Source organism: Diachasma alloeum, unplaced genomic scaffold, assembly GCF_001412515.2.
Source record: "Diachasma alloeum isolate Michigan unplaced genomic scaffold, Dall2.0 Dall_scaffold_00183, whole genome shotgun sequence".
NCBI classification, from domain to species: domain Eukaryota; kingdom Metazoa; phylum Arthropoda; class Insecta; order Hymenoptera; family Braconidae; genus Diachasma; species Diachasma alloeum.
Genome location: NW_021680349.1, coordinates 2,226,805 through 2,245,341, shown reverse-complemented (window position 1 = coordinate 2,245,341; position 18,537 = coordinate 2,226,805). Strand labels below are relative to the sequence as shown.

Genomic DNA, 18,537 nt, shown 5'->3' with positions numbered 1-18,537 from the left:
ATCGCCCCCCCCTCAATCATCCCGAAACTGATGAGTCCTCCACTCCTCTCATTCCTCCTAATCAGAAAAACATCCCTCCCGCCCCTGAGCAACACAAAACCAAAAGAAAAACAATACCCCCCGAACATAGATATCCCGACAATTGTAATCGAGCCCACTAGCTGTACTTCCCCCTGATGCAGGTGCCTGTCGATGAAAAAATAAAAGATTCCCACGTCGCCCGAGACCTTTGTTTCCCCCGCAGTATCACGAGCAAATGGCACTTGTTGCTCTTCGTATTCACCACGCAAGCCCTGTGCCTCCAGAGTTATCGACAGATCTAAAATATCACCGGAAATCCCTTTATAATCCGAGCCCAGTGGATGCCAGTGACAAACTTCCCCCGAATGTCCCGACGATATGCCATCGCTAATTCCCAGTAACTGATGAGTGAAAAAAACAAAAAATTGATAACCAACGTCAAAGGGCAGGTGAAGGGCCCAGGGGATGCTATTATCCACGTACTTGATACACTTCATATGTCATATAAGTTGCGTATCGACCGGCACCCTGTCCCAGAGGGTGGGCTGAGAGGAGGTGGTAACGCAAAGAGCACTTTCCAGCCTGCGCGAAACCTCCGTATTCTCTTCACTCCAGCCCGGGATGCCATGCCCGAGGCAGGCGCCAGCTCCTCTGGGAAGTCATTCCTCCAAAAAGCGCGGGGAAAGGTCCTCCGTTGGCTCCGACGTTCACTTCTAACTTCTCACCAGGTGAAACTCTGTCAAAAAAGCAAAATCTTTTGCAATTGAATAGTCGTTCTACTGTTGTACAAAGAGTTCAACGTTGATCAGTGCCTGATTCTGTTGAGGTGGGCCAGTGAATTCTGTTATTATACCCTCAATCATGCAGTTGGTCATAACCTTCCCGAATGTTTTATTGCAAAACTCGACGACTTGGCAATTTTTAGTGATTTTCGATGGGTGGGAGGGGGGCAATTGGTGCGCTCAGTGCGAAAATCGAGGCATTCGGTGGTGGGAATTCCTAGTTGGACGAGTCAATGTCAGCAGAATCTCACCCACTGAGTTTGTCGCGTGTATTGACTTTAGTAATTGAAGTGGAGGCTAATATACCTGTCGTTCTTTCCTATCAGCGAAATCTCCCCCGGTTCATTAATACAGTTATCCTTTAGGAATAAGAGATCGGGGTATAATGCGGGCAGATTACGACGTTCGCTTTCAAGTTCTCAGCAGGTGAAATACTATTAAAAACGCAAAATCGGTTGCAATTAAATAATTGTTCTACTGTTCGCTATCAGTCCGGCTTTAATCAGTGCCTGATTCTGTTAATTAATGAGGCCAGTGAATACCGTTATTATACCCTCAATTATGCAGTTGGTCATAACCTTCCCGAATGTTTTACTGCAAAACTTCATGACTCCGCAGTTTTTAATGATTTTTCTTGGGAGGAAGAGGGGGAATTTGGGGGTTCAGTGCGAAATTCGACGCATTCGATGGCGTGAATTCTTCATTGGACGAGTCAATATCAGCAGAATCTCACCCTCACGAATTTGTCACTCGCGTGTTGACATTAGTCATTAAAGTGAAAGTTAATATCCTTGTCATTCCTTCCTATCAGTGAAATATCCTGCAATTAATTAGTACATTTGTTCGGTCAAATTCAGGTGAAATTGTTGAAAAACCAAAAACTCGCAATACTCGCAATAGTCGTTCTACTGTTCTTCAATCAGTCCGGCTTTAATCAGTGCCTGATTCTGTTTATGAGACCAGTGAATACCGTTATTATACCCTCAATCATGCGGTTGGTCATAACCTTCCTGAATGTTTTACTGCAAAAATTCATGAGTCCGCAATTTTTAATGATTTTTCTTGGGAGGAAGAGGGGGAATTTGGGGGTTCAGTGCGAAATTCGAGGCATTCGATGGTCCGAATTCTTCATCGGACGAGCCAAATCAGCAGAAGCTCACCCTCACGAATTTGTCAGTCGTGTATTGACTTTAGTAATTGAAGTTGAAGCTCATATTACTGTCATTATTTTCTATCAGCGAGAAAAATCTCCCCTAGTTCGTCAATACATTTATTCTTTAGAAATAATAGATCATGGGATAATGTAGTCAGATTATGACGTTCACTTCTAACTTCTCCCCAAGTGAAACTATCAAAAAACCAAAATCTCTCGCAATTGAATACTCGTTCTACTGTTCACCAATCAGTCCGGCTTTAATCAGTGCCTGATTCTGTTAATGAGGCCAGTGAATACCGTTATTATACCCTCAACCATGCAGTTGGTCATAACCTTCCCGAATATTTTACTGCAAAACTTCATGACTCCGTAATTTTTAACGATTTTCATTGTAAGGAAGAGGGAGAATTTGTGGGTTCAGTGCGAAATTCGAGGCATTCGATGGTGTGAATTCTTCATCGGATGAGCCAAATCAGCAGAAGCTCACCCTCACAAATTTGTCCGTCGCTTATTGACTATAGTAATTAAACTTGAAGCGAATATCACTCTCATTCCTTTTCATTAGCGAGAAAAATGTCCCCTAGTTCATCAACACATTTATTCTTTATAAATAACAGACAAATTACGACGTTTACTTGTAACTTGTCACCAGGTGAAACTCCATCAAAAAAACAAAATCTCTCGCAATTAACGAGTCATTCTACTGTTCACCAATCAGTCCGGCGGGTGGCTGATTCTGTTAATGAGGCCAGTGAATACCGTTATTATACCCTCAATCATGCAGCTGGTCATAACCTTTCCGAATGTTTTATTGCAAAACTTCATGACTCCGCAATTTTTGATGATTTTTATTGTGAGGAAGAGGGAGAATTGCTGTGTTCAGTGCGAAATTCGAGGCATTCGATGGTGTGAATTCTTCATTGGACGAGCCGAATCAGCAGAAGCTCACCCTCACGAATTTGTCACTCGTGTATTGACATTAGTAATTGAAGTTGAAGTTAATATCACCGCCATTCCTTCCTATCAGCGAAATCTCCCCCAGTTCATTACTACATATTATCCTTTACGAATAATAGATCGTGGCATAATAGAGTCAGATTACGATAAGAGTTAAAAACTTTCTCGTAGTGATTTTTATCCATGGGAAAATGATATTTAGCCCGACGGAAATGGCGCGGAAACGGTCCCGGAGCTGGACGAGGAGATGGAGAAGGTCTTCGCCATGGACTCTGGTGAAAAATTCGACGTAGCTCGATTGGGCTCACCCTCAGAGTCAGCTGGTTCTGACCGCGACAGAGATCGTGGACCACCTCCACGTTATGGCGATCAGGTGCTCAATCGTAAGTGTCAGATGCATACGTACTATTTATTTTCTCTGTAATTGGATTCGTCGAGGGAAAGAATAGAGGGAATGGGAATAAATGAGACTTCAGAGTCATTAATTTACTGGTGACAAATAGCCACTTGCCAGGGAATATTATGCAGGGACAAGCTGCATGCATCACTAGCTCCATAAAAAGAATTAACGTGATATCATTTCTTTTCTGAGTGACATACTGGCGTTTTTCTCCGATGTTTCAGGACTTGAAGCTTTATTGGGTACTATTGTATTCATAAACATTAAGGATATTCAACTACATCGTAAACATTTTACAGTAAATTACATCTTTGTTAGCATTTTCTTTTTATGCATAAGTTTTAATCTTTAGACGTGACAATGGCTTCTAATCGAATTCGGAATATGAATAATTTTTTTTTCGATTTCGAATAAATATTTTTTATTATCGACAGATTATGTTATGAAGTTCTGTCAAAAAGTTGATTTTCTAATTTATTTTAGATTTTTAGAATGTTTTTAAAAAGTTTAGAATCGAGAATAAAATGCGCTTCAAGTACTAAAAGGAAAAAAGGCAAAGTACTTCGAAATCCTGAAGTATTCCAACATGTCTTTTCATTAATTTCAGAACACCGAAAACGAAGTTATCCGCATCCACACATGCCACTGAAGAGCTTACACTCGAGATCAATGAGAAGGCATTTATCAACGTAAGTTTGGTCATCATCAATAGATAATTAATGAACTGTACAAATTGGACATCGAACAATGGTAAAGTTCAGTAGGGAACTGGGAAAGCGAAATGAGTAATTTCCCCCATCTTCAGTTTCTATGAAATATCTTGAGATGAAAGGGAGACGGTGAAATTCCCATGAATACCTTCTTTGTAGCTTTCAGTCCGCCCCACAAAAGACCAGAAAATTCCCCCAGTTCCCTCGGATTCAGAGTTATTGATGGAAAACTCATACCAAAATTGGTTCTACTCATCACGTTTCGCCACTTCAATTCTGAAATACTCGAGTCACATGGCCTTTCTTAAAGCTGACAATTTCAAAGTGAAAATGTTTCTTGAAGTAAGTTTCGACGAAATTAAATGAATGAATTTTCCTTTATACTCGGGGTCCTATGGAATTCATTCATTTTTTAATTAATGATTTACTCAGAGATTTACTTGAATGCAGAGGGAAATAATGAATATGCTTAAACCCACTTAAACCTCATGGTAAGGCCTCGATAATATTCGATGCATATTACGGCGTTTATTAGAATTCTTTTCATCATAAAGACGATAATTCTGTCTGCCAGTTGAAAAAAAACAGGAAAAATCTTGAGCTCTACGAATTCCAACGAATCAAGCATTAAAGGGTCACCACAGCCATTCCAATATTATGTCACACGTTTTAGGATTTTTTAAATCCCCTCCCCCCTCAGTCACGAGCGGTCGCAAATATCTGACGGAATATCCCCCCGATATATTACGTCGCAAAATCCACCCCCTCTCCTGTTGCACACTTACATTATATATCCGCACACTTATATTCAGCATATTTCGGATATTGTATATTCCGCCGCAGATATAAGGGCCATATACCTGTGGATAAATATTTTTTCCGGGAGTTTCTCGCGTGAGTTTCGAAGTGACTCGTCGCATCACAAGCGACGCGTTTCGTCAATTTTTTAACTTTGCTGTTAGAAATTTTTTGACATTTCGTAGAAGATCTTATAGTAAATTTCATGAGAGTGACATTGCACCGGATTTAGGGAAAAACTGGTTATGAAATTTGAAATTTCAAGTAGAATTCACGGAAATTCAGGATTTTTCAATAGAACATGAATATTCAGAGGCAAAATGACATCAGTTTTGATTTTTCCTGATTATTCTGAATTTCCAGAGAATAATTGAACTGAAAAATCAAGTATTTCATTGATTTCCAGATCATTTGAACAGAAAATCAATATAATATTTGATTTTTCAATGACAAGATTTCCTGAAATTTCAGTGGAACTGAACACGATAAAAATTTCCGGAATTTGGCGCGGAAAGATCATACGAAAATTTTTTAAATTATTATTCCAATATTTTCGGGATCGACTGGTGCGAAAGCCTCGAATAACTTCAACTCATTACGCGATTAATGAATGAATAAATCACACTTTCCTTCACAAAAGCGAGGGTTCAACCGATCAAGAGCCGGACGAAGACAGTGTGGCAACCACTAGAAACGGCGATACTCCGCGCACAGACACCCCCGACAATGCCCCATCGGTGACAAACACCGACGGCACCCTCTCTCCAGACGACCAAGACAACACCTTGAGCAGTGAATCCGAGGCCCCAGTGTCCGAGCGTGCAGCCTTGGGTTACACAGACTCCCCTTTGATCGGCGCACCCCGAGTGCAATTCGAGAAAATCCAGGAGGAGGACGACCAGTCCCCACAGACCGAAGAGGCCCTCACCGAGGAGGACCGAAAACGTCGTCACAAGCACGACCACAAGTAAGTCCCTCTCAAAACTCATTACTTATTTATTCATTTTTTAAGGGGAGACTACTGTGAATTTTCAAAGTCGTGGGTTATTGGAACGAGACTTTTCATACGTTGAAGATCGATCATCTAGATGTGAAAACGAATAATTAGTGCAAAAAATTTTTTTTTTTATTGTTCGTTTGCCCGAAAACGCTTAAAACGCCAAAAACAGTCCAGGGCTTCCAATTTTTGAGCTACAAAGGATTTTTTTTTTCAAAATTTTCGGAAAAATTTGTGGAATAACAATTACGAGCTATTTTTTTCAATTCCCCTCTTACATGGCTAAATTTCCTTTTTTTGTATTTTTTTACACAAATAGTGAATTTTTTTACATGAAAAAGAAAACGAAATCAGCTGTGTAGGAGTCGACTTTTAAAAAACTGGCTCGCAATTGTTGTTCCACACATTTTTCTGGAAATTTTGAGAGAAAAAAATCTTTTGTAGCTCAAAAATTAGAGGCCCTGGACTGTTTTTAGCATTTTATGCGTTTTCGGCCAATGAACAATAAAAAAACAATTTTTTTGCACTAATTATTCGTTTTCAGATCTATATAATCGATCTTCAATGTATGAAAAGTCTCACTCCAATAACCCACAACTTTTAAAACTCACAGTAGTCTCCCCTTAAAGACCCAATGGGCGAGGCCAATTTTTCTAGATTTCGCTCGCAAATTATCAACAATCAAAGTGACTTCTGATAGAACAATCGTCATAAGTCGTTAATCACTTGAATTGTCAATAAAAATCCTGCGAGAATCCCAAATTGATGTCGTCATTTACCTTTTTCGAACGAAATACCTTAAAGAGAAGATTGAATGCAGAAGAAATCTAAAAAAAACGAAGAGAATGACTAAAAAGTTGACGCCTAATACGAAAATTATCGTCAGTGTCAAGCTCTTGTTATAAATAATTCATGTTTCTGGGTACCCCAAATGCGCAGGATGCCCTAGTCAACCGAGCAACTATTGTTTAGAAAAATAATCGTAGGGAGAATTTGATGGATTAATATTGTCTTTTCGTCAAAGTTTGAAGTCACGTAAGAAATTACCAAAGACGAATATTTTTTTTTTCGGGCATATTAAACTTATTTTCCCTTGCTGAATTCAACGACTTACGTGGAGTTTGGAAATACTACTTTAAGCAGGTTGAAACAATCGCAAAGTTCTACTAAACCTGAACTGCTTCCCGGGGGCACTCCATCTCTCTTCCAGCTCAGGAACTCGAGGAAATTCTTTTAAAAAATCCCCCCATACCCTCTCGTTTCGGTTCGCGTGCCGACCAGCAATTACGGAAAACTACAATAGTCAAATAAATGCAGTCACAAGTTTATTTTTGCTTGTAGACACCCCGCGTACTGCCTTGTGCCATGGCCCTCAGCCAGGCATTCGGGTGAGGACGTCGAGACGTCTTCCGCTCATTTCATTTCGTTCATGCGCCCAACAAATCTCCCAATGCATATACATTTGTCGAAACTTTTAATAAAAGTCTATTGGGCCCTCAGTAGACGCTCGCCCTCGTTGACATGCCTGTCACCTACGATCGATCCCACGACCGCATCGGCAATATCAGACGGTAGTTCTCTCCTCCCTTTTTTTACAGCTTCATTCCTCTCACGTTTTCACTCAGTGCCTTGAGAGAAAAATAAACTGGCAATTTCCCGCAAACGCGAATCGCTGCACTGTTGAAAATTTTTTGAAATTTAGGGGATGGCTGTATTTGAATTATTGATTTTGGTGAATTTATTATGTTCATTTTTATGGTTGATAATGGTGGAATAAATGTCGGGATGACTGAAGAGTTGAAAAAATATTGATTTTTATAGTATTAGATCTCGAAGTTTAGATAGAAATTTTAGCTTTCTGAGGCTCAGAAAATCAAACCTAAACAAGTAAATTACAGTCAGTGATAAGAATCAATGAATGAGAGGCTGCAATGAACTGTAATAAATTCGATGCCGAGTATCTAAAACATATTGATTGATGGGAAATTGCAAACGCCTTCAACAACATGAATTCGAATTCAATTTAACATCCAATTATTTATGAAATTTCTTATTCATCTTGGAAATTGGGCGAAATTATGATTTTCATGTTAGGGATCATTTATATTTTAATGATAGGTTGAATTCTCAAACTCATCGTGAAAATTGAACTTCAAATTCAATTGAATTTTTAACAGATTGCGAATTGATAATAGCAGTTGCTTGAAAATTGCAATTTCAATGAATATTCCAGAAATCAACTGGTTTATCAGAACCAGAATAAATGTAAACTTAATATAACAATGTTCATTTGAAATTTCAAGGGTCAATTTCCCAACATTCAAAATTAATTGAATCAGATCAATAAAAATTTCGTCAATAAATTCAAATACTCGAGAAGATGTCACTGTAAATTTCCCACTCCTCATTCTCAATCGAAATTTCAAGGAGTTTTTTCAACAGTGCAAATGAATCAAATAAAATAACAGAAAAATCCGATAACAAATTAAAACACTACCAAATGTCGAGGCTACATATTTCGATTTTTGGCAAGTGTTGAGTGCCCGCTTTAACTGTATTTATAAATATCACGTAATGATGCTGTGAATTATTGACAGAAGGCATCACTACAAGTCGCGTAAGTACTCTCTCCAAGAGGATCCCCAATGGCGCAAGAGGTCGGGCGCTGGATTACCGGATATTGCCGGGGCGATGGGGAGACGTGTCTCGGTACAACCGGACGAGGCATCAACATTACAAGAACTAGACATAGATGATCTAGAGTCGCACAGGAGCGATGATCCCCGGGGGATGCGCCGGCACAAGGCCGCCCACTCGACAGTGCAAATTGGGAGGAAGAAGGAGGGTGGAATACCCCATGAGACCTTTAAGAAGATGTACGATCACTCGCCCCACGAGGTTTTTGTTCAGCTCGATGAGCTGCATGGGGTCGGTGAGGAGAGAGAGTGGAGGGAGACTGCTAGGTGGATAAAGTACGAAGAAGACGTCGAAGAAGGTGCGGATAGATGGGGCAGGCCCCATGTGGCGTCTCTCAGTTTCCATTCGCTCCTCAATCTTCGACGTTGCCTTGAGACTGGGGTTGTACTGCTGGATCTCGAGGAGAAGGATGTTCCTGGGCTGGCTTACAGGGTTGTCGAGCAGATGGTCATCGAGGAGCTCATTCTACCCGAGGACAGGCCTGTTGTCATGAGGGCACTATTGCTGAGACATCGACATGTTCATGAACATGACAGGGGATTCAGGTTCGGCGGGAAGAGGAATTATGCAAGCTACACTTCACTTCAGGTAATTTATTGAGTTTTTGGGGGGGCTTTGAATGGAGAGGGTTGGTGAGGTTGGGTTAATGTAGAATGGCCACGAAATGAATCTTTGGTTTTGAAAACAACAGATTTCCGGTCGATTTCCTGGAAACTACTGGGAAGTTGCAGTTTCGTGGGAATTTTGAGGAATTTTGTCGTTGAAAACTGACAATTTGGAAATTCATATTTTTTTGCTCCTCAAACATTTGAAATTCCAGTCAATTTTTAATGAAATGTTAAATTTCATTATTTTTTTCTCACTTGAATTATATTCAATGTCCATCAAATTTGAATTTTAGCCCAATAGGGTGGAATTTATATATATTTTTTTTTTACTGAATTGATCTCTTCTTTCAGAAATTTGATATAAAAAAAATTGTGATTGCATTATTGCGGAGTTGCAGTTCTATTCGAATTTTAAGGAATTCGTCATTGGAAATTCAACACAATTTGGTCCTCAATATTCATGTTTTTATTGAAAATTCAAGAGAACTGGAAAATTTGTTTTCTTGTTCTTCAAACATTCGGAATTCCAGTAAATGTTTAATATAATGTTAAATTCCATTATTTTTTCTCATTATTATTTAGTGTGGAATTTTCTTCTTTTTCTTCTTTTTTTACTGAATTGATTTATTCTTCGACTAGTTCCGCTGAAATTCCATCATTAAAAAGAACAAAAAATTCGATATTGAAACAATTCTGATTGCAATCAGAAGTGTGGCCATACTGCCTTAATCTTACAATTAATGGATGAACGTTGATATATTAATATACTGACAAATATGGAATGTTCTTATACATTCAAATATTAATTAAATCAAAATATTCCTTTTGAACCCCTAGGTATAACAAGAAAACCGAAAACTCCTGCAATTTTTTTCAACTTTTTTTTCGGAGTTGCTAATTGAATAGAATTACTGACGGTACTGTTGTATTATTTCCGCAGTCTATCTGGCTGGATGAGGAAGATACTCCGCGGGAGAGCACTGACAACCATGTAACTTTAACTTTAACGTTAACTTTAACGTCTCTCTCGTTGTTCCACATTCTCTATCGAAATTTACCATTATTTATCGTTCATTAGTTGATCCCCCATCGATTATTCCTTCAACCTTTGATGAATCAACTTAACCGTGTTTGTTTTCAATAACCACAGTGAATGGACCTACAGGTATCAAATAATTACAAAGAAGCTCGAAAATTAGGCATTCAGTGGAGATAGTCCCTGTACTGTAAGTCCACGCACGTAAGAGTTTCATGGAAAAACCTAGCGAATTCGATAGAAACTTCTATTGGATTTCTATTGAATTTCCAGTGGAAATTCTATTAGGTTTTAGTCGATTCTATTGAAGCATTCCGCAAATGTCCAATAGAGACTATTTTATATGGATTTCCTCAGTTCCTTCCACTCTATGTTCATTTTCTTTTAATTAAGGATATCCAATTATTTTGGCTATTTTTTCTCCAATGGAATACTTTTCTACTTTTGCAGTCGAACATGAGAGCTTTCATTTGAGCCTCATTTGACTTTGCAGGGTTAAATTTAAATTTCTGAAAATTACGAATATTTACTATGAATAATTTGTAAACAACAAATGTTTAAAAAAATAATAATTATCGAATAATAATTATGTCAGGTGTGAATCGAAATGTCAAATATACTTAAATATCCTTAAGAGTTTCTATAAATATACCTCAACGGCATAAATTCTATAGAAAAATGGAATTCTACTGATTTCTTCTGCAGAATATTCTCGAAAACCGAGAAAAACGCGGAGCTAACCCGCGGAATTTTACACCACAAACGGCCCAAAACGACTAAAAAACACGAGAAATCCAATAGAATTTTGCCGCGAATTCGTTACGCTTTCCCACGAAATTTTTTGTACGTGTCCATCAATCACTCAGCCCCACAACCGATAAAGCATTCTGTTCATTACGTTCTACCACACGTTGCTGTCCAAACCCAATCATAAATATATTTAGGATTCACTCTGTGTTTATCATTCAAAGCAGAGTCATAATCCCTGTCAATAATCAGTCTCCAAGCCAAAAATCTTCACCTCTCTAACTCCAATCCCCCTCTTTATTTCCCCAGAACCTGCAAGACGCTAAGTCGAAGATTCTCCCAGGGTACCCCCCGGACCCCAACCACACGACGATAGACATGAAAGAAGAGATGACGTACACAAGCAGCAGTGAGGACCTCAAGAAGAACCGCAACGAGTACATTCTGAAGAGAATTCCAGCAGGAGCAGAAGCAACGGTGGTCCTCGTGGGTGCAGTGGATTTTCTGGATCAGCCGACAATAGCCTTCGTCCGCCTAGCCGAGGGGGTTCTCCTCCCATCGATAACCGAAGTGAATATCCCAGTGAGATTCATGTTCACCCTTCTGGGCCCTCGCAACGCTGACCTGGATTACCACGAGATAGGAAGATCGATATCAACATTGATGGCAAACACATCCTTCCACAAGGTCGCTTACAAAGCAACAGAACGTCGAGAGCTTCTCTCAGCGATAAACGAGTTCCTGGACGACTCGATAGTCCTTCCCCCTGGGGACTGGGAGCGACAGGCGTTGCTCCCCTTCGACGAGCTCAAATCCAAGAGCGAAGCGATAAGAAATCGCAAAGCAAAGGCACTTGCAAAAGCTGCTAGAGTGGAAAAGGCGAATGAATCGCTGGCTATGAAGAAGGCTCTCCTCGCAGGTGAGGATGGCAAACCGCCAGACGACAGTGACCCCTTGAGGCGGACTCGAAGGCCCTTCGGGGGTCTCATCAACGACATCAAACGAAGGTATTCCTTCTATCTATCTGACTTCACTGACGGTCTCAACTCCTCTTGTCTCGCTGCTGCCATTTTCATGTACTTCGCTGCCCTCTGCGCTGCCATCACATTTGGGGGTCTCATCAGTGACAAAACACGCAACATTATCGGTATTTCCGAGACACTGGTCTCCTGCTGCTGGACGGGAATCATAATGGCTCTTTTTTCAACTCAACCACTGGTGATTATCGGAACTACTGGACCTCTTCTGCTATTTGACGAGAGTCTCTACAACTTTTGCAATCAAAATGGTCTTGATTTTTTAACGATGCGGGTGTACGTCGGTGGATGGATGGGAATAATCGCCCTGACAGTGGCTTGTGCTGAGGGTTCAGTGCTCGTGAGACTGTTCACACGATTCACCGAGGAAATTTTCACTGGTTTAATATCACTTCTGTACATTGTCGAGACATTCGTCAAACTTGTTAATTATTTTCAGAGAAATCCACTCCTTCATGAGTACTGTTTCATCTGCGATGATGACAGCAGCACGTCATTGATGAATTCCACTGCTGATGGTGATGTGAGGATGAATGGGACACTAGTTAGTGAGGATATCTGCTCAAATGGAACCTTACCAAAATACAACTCAGCGAATTTACTTATCAATCAACCCAACACTGCACTAATGTGCACTATCCTCTGTTTGGGAACATTTCTGGGTGCTTATTACTTGAGAATATTCAGGAACAGTCACTACTTGGGTCGAAGTGCTAGACGAGCGTTTGGTGACTTTGGTGTGCCACTCAGTATAATAACATTTGTGCTGATTGATTTTCTGGCTGACGTTAAAACCGAGAAGCTGCTGGTGCCAGAGGGTTTGAGCCCCTCGATACGAAGTAGAAGTTGGATTGTTTCACCAAGTGGTGGTGACAATCCTGTGCCTGTGTGGATGGCATTTGCCTGTGCAATACCAGCATTACTAGTTTACATTCTTGTGTTCATGGAGACTCAGATATCGGAGTTGATAATTGATAAGAAGGAGAGAAAATTGAAAAAAGGGTGTGGCTATCACATGGACATTGTGGTGGTTTGTTTAATGAATGTGGGATGTGGTTTCATGGGTGCACCCTGGTGTTCAGCAGCATCAGTGAGATCGTTGACACACGTATCAGCTGTTACGATAATGTCCAGGACTCATGCACCTGGTGATAAGCCGCATATCGTCGAAGTGAAGGAGCAGAGGGTATCAGCACTTCTTGTCTCCATTCTCGTTGGGGTCTCTGTGCTCATGGCACCGCTTCTCAGACGAGTACCCATGGCTGTTCTCCTCGGGGTCTTCCTCTACATGGGAATATCATCTACCAATGGGGTGCAACTATTCGATCGTGTTAAACTATTTTTCATGCCTGTCAAGCATCATGGGGGCGCCAATTATGTCAGACGTGTGCAAACATACAAAATGCATATTTTCACACTCATTCAGATATTCTGTTTGACCGTCCTGTGGATTGTTAAGAGTACAACGGCTGCCCTTGCACTGCCATTCTTTCTCATACTCATGATACCACTGAGAGCACAGATGACGAGATTCTTTACACCAGCTGAATTACGTGCACTTGACACTAAAGAGCCAGATCATGAGACTGTTGAGGATGAACCTGATTTCTACGAGGAGGCCCCATTACCTGGTTAGAACAGTTTGTGCCTTATTGAATTCTATACCTTCGATCGAGTCTTTATTATTCATCAGATATTGTTCCAATTTGCAACATCGATGCAGATGAGTTGAGATTGTTTATCGTTAATCATTGGCTCAATATTTGCATTTTAAGGTTCGAGGATTTGTTGATGGGGAATTTAGCGAGGGGTATCCTCACCCTCCTGTGTTGAATTGTTCACACATATGGGTATGTGAGTACTTATTGACATTGTAGGTGGGCTTATCATTTTTTTAGGTGAATAATTGTCAATTAATAATTGATAGAGCGTGTAGTTAGGGATTTCATTGTTTAGGGGGACTAGCGGGGTCTAGAGGGAGTGGATATTTCTTGGTGTCAGCATTGGGAAATATTCGAGATATCACTAGTGTACATAGATAGTTATTAGGGTTTTATTGTAGTGATACTGCACATCGCTCAGTTTTATGTTTCTCGTCACACTCAAGAGTTTCTTAGATGAACAAAAAGACATTGATCATTGGTGCTACTAACAATTATTTATTCCGTTTTTTCCTTCGACTTTTTAAAAACTTGAAATATTGTGAATCGTTGGACTTGATGCTACCTCAGCAATACCTGATTGATGATTTCGAGGGGATTTAAAATCCGTTTGAATGGATTGTAATGGTATGTGAATGAATAGTGGTGCTGTATTTGCCAAGGTTTGATGATTAATGTACTTACGATTAGAAGAACAAACGAACAAATGAGGAGAGATTTGTGAAAATTCAAGGCTTGTAAACCTGCTCGAAAGACTTGTTCAAGAATCCATATTTTTCGTGATGAAATACAATCAAAAAGCAAGAGTTTCGAGTTGGACAATAAGATGAATGCCATAAGAGTTTATTATATTTGAATAATGTACCTGAATGGTTGATTATATCATTACGGAGCCAAGCACAATGTGAATCTCATTAGCAGATATATCCCATCCATATTTTCAATTTTAGTTGATCAGAAATCGTAGGGGAATGGAGAACAATGCTTGGTGACGTTTTAATTCGCGAGGGTATTAGAGAAAGATAAATATATTTTGTAATGTGTTGGGTGGATAATTTTAACGGTGAATAGGTTTACACGTGTTGAATTTAGAGCCGTTAAAGTAGGCATGATAATTCCACATATTTTGAGAGGACAGTTGAGGTTTAAGACAAAAATAAAGGCAGAGTGAAAGATATATTGTATTTTTGATTGATTAAAGTGAGGGGAGAGAGTCGAGAAAAATGCTCCACTTGTACTTTTAACAGAAGATTAAATCTTAAACCCCCCCCCCCCATAGTTACTTAATTGTGATAGACTCATAGACTATTGATACTATGCAATCAACTATCGGAACACCTACGAATGTTTATTGTTGTTGAATTAACAACTGCGAAGGGGAGTAAAACATTTGATGAATTCTCCAATTTTATCGATCACGTATACTATTGATGCCACTGCAGATGATATAATAGAGATAATTCAGAGATTCGTTAATATAGTATTATGTAAATAATTGAGTTAACGTACAGTATTACGAGTAATGAATAAATCATATTTTAATTTTGTCCTCTATTTGCTTTGTGTGTGTTTATTTCGTCGTACTTTTGTATTCCAATCCTGTGGAATGTAAACACTGAGTTCACGTCTGAGAGAATAAGATGGCTCGGATTATTCCAATCACTGAGAAATCGTATACAAACATCTTGATGTGATAATAATGGCATCGTCACCGCGGATCGTCGTCTCGGCGATCACGCAGCGTGTTTTATCGCCAAGTCCGTCGAAGAATTTTCTCAGTGTCAGGTGAGTCATCCACAAATGAGTGTGGGATTTTTTTGAGTCGGTGAAAATCTGGGGGAGTGCATGTTTCAGACGAGCTTTGAGCCCAAAAACTCCTACGAAAGGTAAGAGTAGGCGTTTTTTGAGTATTGATACTCCAAATCGTGTGAAAATCGTCGAAGATGGACCACCGAAGGTCGAGGAGAACAGCATTATTGGGTGCGGAGCGTTTGGGACAGTTTATAGAGCTTCTTACAAAGGTAAATGTGGAATCTATGAGTTTACCCGACTCCCAGATCGGTTTCTCATGAAACATAAAATGAAGAGTAAAAATTTTCAGTAATAAAAATTTCATGTGATATAATTCATATGAAATTTCAATACATTAAGTCAATATCAATTTCATTAAAACCAATATTATTTTCATAAGTCCCAAACATCAGTACCTCTTGTTGGAAAATTTATCGATTTCATCAAAATTTTAATTTAAAAAATGAATGAATGAATGTTTAATTTCCGCAATAAAAAATATTTAAAAAATCAATTTCGAATTATTAACATATGTGAAAAATTAATCAATAATTCGATCTCAAATTCTGGATGTTTTAAAATAAAGTCGATATTAAATCAACATCAATTTCATTAATGCAAATATTAATTTTGTAAGTCTAAAAAATCAGTGCCTATTGTTCAACAGGCAGTGAAGTAGCCGCTAAAATCGTTAAACGTCGTAGAAACTCAGACGTAACGATCAGAGCAGAGCGAAATGCAGCGTCTCTAGCTCACTCCAACATAATTCGCATCTTTGGCGTGGAGGAGGGAAAGATCTGGTCACTGGTGACCATGGAGTTGTGCGGCACTTCACTGCAGGACAAATTAGATGAGACGGGACTCGATAGAACCGAGAGAATCAATACTTGGCTGGCTATATCGTGTGCCCTTGACTTTTGTCACAATGCAGGTATTGTTCATGCAGATGTCAAGCCGAAAAACGTATTGATTGCTGTCGACGGCCAGCCCAAACTCGCTGATTTTGGTAACTCCATTGTCATTGGGGAGGAATATTCAGTGTCAACTTTACGTGTGAGTAATAAAACTCTCGGACTTGATTTTCATTTTATCGAGGTGGGAAGATTTAAATAAAATCAGAGCCACAATGGAAATGACTTAAGGGGAAAAGAGTCACGAAATGTCACATTTCACTGGAAATTCAGTGAAATTTCAAATGTTTCAGTAGCAAAAAGACTAAAAATTCCTGAACTTACTTGAATTTTCAATCAAAACATGAATATTTAATACTAAATAGAACTGACTGTTCAATGAAGTGATCATTCATGAATATATTCACCTGAAATTTACATTTTCCATTAATTTTTCGATAAACTTGTGAATTTTCAATAACAAAATTCCTTGAAATTTCAGCAATTAATTGAATTTCGCTTGGAGCTATTGAAAGAAATTTGTACAGAAGTCTGATTATTTTCCAGGGAACTCCAGGCTACGTAGCTCCAGAAATAACTAAAGGAAGTCCCCCCAGTCCCAGTTCAGACATTTACTCACTCGGAATTCTCGCCTGGCAACTATTGTCCCGAGAATCTCCGTTCTCCACTTATCACCCCCACACGATTCTTTACCTCACAGGGAAAGGCTCCCGCCCTTCTGATGAGGGTCTCGACGACGAGTGCAGTGGAAACTACAAGAGTCTATACCGAGAGTTATGGTCACAATCCCCTGAATGTCGTCCCCCACTAGGGGCAACAATTGATCGTCTGAATGCCATGTTAAATACTTCAAAAATAATGTAATTAGAAAAGACAATGTTCTCGATTTTGTTACAATACAATAATAATGGACTTATTATCACGTCACTTGCATCATTATCTGAACCTTAAATTATGGAATTTTGAAGGGAATTTTTTACGTATCTGGCATGTCTCCACCGGGCACCAGCTGCAATAAACAAAGTCTAATTAATAATCACTTTTTTGTTATCCCACACCCGGGGAAATGACGTATTTGCATCATATAAAACTCAAATAAAATATTTTTGAAATTATCGTATTCTGTTCAACAATATTTTTGTTGGTAGTCAATAAACTCATAAATATTTCACTGAAAATATTTTCAGTATGTAGAATAAATAATTCATTCACTCCGAATAAATTCTACATGAGAATCAATAAACGATTGGCGGAGAGTGGGGTAAAATGGACACGTTTGTCTTTTTTAAATGTTAATGACTCATTTAATTATTGATGAAATGGAATAATTTTTTTTAATGGAAAGGCAAATTCATTTCCTTTGTGATGGGCCTAAATCAAGCTCAATTGACAAATCTGTTTCTGAGCCATGAATATTCCAGTGTAATGGGATAATGTTTTTTCGATGGAAAATACAATTCTTCTTCGTTGCAATGTTTCAGAATTATGAATATCTGAAAAAAATCGAGCCTCCATTCTGCCCCATCCCAATTTAATTGAAAAATGTTTCTAATTGACACTTTCTTTTAAACTTCAATGATTCATTGAACTGTTGATGAAAAGTATAATTTTTTTCCGTATAAAGTGCAATACTTCCTCTAGATTTAGCTCAGTTCATGAATTTATCACTGACTTATGAGCATTAAAAAAATGTCAAAAGTGTTTAAAAGAAAAAAAATGATGAATCACCATTGTTATGTTATTTCCATTCAGGAGAATCTGATCGAGTTTGGTAACCCGCCTGCCCTCCGGGGTGGCCTCGCTCTCAGTGACATCCTCCAGGAGCATATTCACGAAATCGTCGAACCCCAGGAGAGTCCCCACAATTTCCTTATCATTCTTCATGATAATGTGAATCCTCGATCCGATACACTTGTCCACGAGCTCTGAAAACACAACGTAAACACGTTCGAATATTTGTAGGTTATTCCACCGGTAATTTCATCTATTCACTCACCGAGAGGCAAGAGGGTCGATGGATTCGTGCTGACAGAACTCGTCATCTTCACTTGTTAACGATAATAAACGAATCGACTGCGGAAAGTGGATTGACAATTTTAAGCAATAATTCACTGAAATTGTTAACACTTTGCTGTTTCGGTGGCTGAATTTTCCTCGATGTCGGTAAACTAGGAAAAGGAATTGTTGATGCTTAGCGGCTAGCGAGGGGGAAGGGAAAGCGGAAGAAA

General features: G+C 39.2%; 3 protein-coding genes across 9 annotated transcripts in view; 2 read left to right on the top strand and 1 right to left on the bottom strand.

Annotated features, from left to right (window-relative positions):
* The window catches only part of LOC107047320 (band 3 anion transport protein), a 29,295-nt gene extending 14,134 nt beyond the window's left edge, over nt 1-15,161 (top strand). For 2 of the 7 annotated variants that reach the window (XM_015270087.1, XM_015270091.1), the window contains exons 3-8: nt 3,119-3,299; nt 3,924-4,005; nt 5,465-5,791; nt 8,419-9,106; nt 10,067-10,117; nt 11,219-15,161. In XM_015270087.1, coding sequence (XP_015125573.1) covers nt 3,119-3,299; nt 3,924-4,005; nt 5,465-5,791; nt 8,419-9,106; nt 10,067-10,117; nt 11,219-13,582 — 3,693 coding nt within the window. In that variant the 3' untranslated portion in view covers nt 13,583-15,161. Of the gene's footprint in view, nt 1-644; nt 848-1,027; nt 1,230-3,118; nt 3,300-3,923; nt 4,006-5,464; nt 5,792-8,418; nt 9,107-10,066; nt 10,118-11,218 lie in introns of those variants that run through there. The other 5 variants (XM_015270084.1, XM_015270082.1, XM_015270098.1 and 2 more) reach the window with 5 other exon arrangements.
* A 123-nt stretch (nt 15,162-15,284) lies between these two features.
* On the top strand, nt 15,285-17,231 carry LOC107046985 (serine/threonine-protein kinase mos). The gene is made up of 4 exons (XM_015269712.1): nt 15,285-15,392; nt 15,462-15,628; nt 16,066-16,451; nt 16,856-17,231. The coding sequence occupies exons 1-4, from the start codon at nt 15,307-15,309 to the stop codon at nt 17,171-17,173; spliced, it is 957 nt and encodes a 318-aa protein (XP_015125198.1). The 5' UTR covers nt 15,285-15,306; the 3' UTR covers nt 17,174-17,231.
* Nucleotides 16,910-18,351, bottom strand: LOC107046989 (U6 snRNA-associated Sm-like protein LSm5). The gene is made up of 3 exons (XM_015269719.2): nt 18,306-18,351; nt 18,038-18,234; nt 16,910-17,318 (listed from the first exon to the last, which is right to left on the bottom strand). The coding sequence occupies exons 1-3, from the start codon at nt 18,349-18,351 to the stop codon at nt 17,286-17,288; spliced, it is 276 nt and encodes a 91-aa protein (XP_015125205.1). The 3' UTR covers nt 16,910-17,285.
* Between the last annotated feature and the right edge of the window lie 186 nt (nt 18,352-18,537).

Coding starts and splice junctions, on each gene's coding strand:
- LOC107046985 (XM_015269712.1), top strand. CDS start 15,307: ATGGCATCGTCACCGCGGATCGTCGTCTCGGCGATCACGCAGCGTGTT. Junction 15,629..16,065: donor TTATAGAGCTTCTTACAAAG/GTAAATGTGGAA, acceptor ATTGTTCAACAG/GCAGTGAAGTAGCCGCTAAA. Junction 16,452..16,855: donor ATTCAGTGTCAACTTTACGT/GTGAGTAATAAA, acceptor ATTATTTTCCAG/GGAACTCCAGGCTACGTAGC.
- LOC107046989 (XM_015269719.2), bottom strand. CDS start 18,351: ATGACGAGTTCTGTCAGCACGAATCCATCGACCCTCTTGCCTCTCG. Junction 18,235..18,305: donor ATCGACCCTCTTGCCTCTCG/GTGAGTGAATAG, acceptor TTGTGTTTTCAG/AGCTCGTGGACAAGTGTATC. Junction 17,319..18,037: donor ATGGAAATAACATAACAATG/GTGATTCATCAT, acceptor TGTTTATTGCAG/CTGGTGCCCGGTGGAGACAT.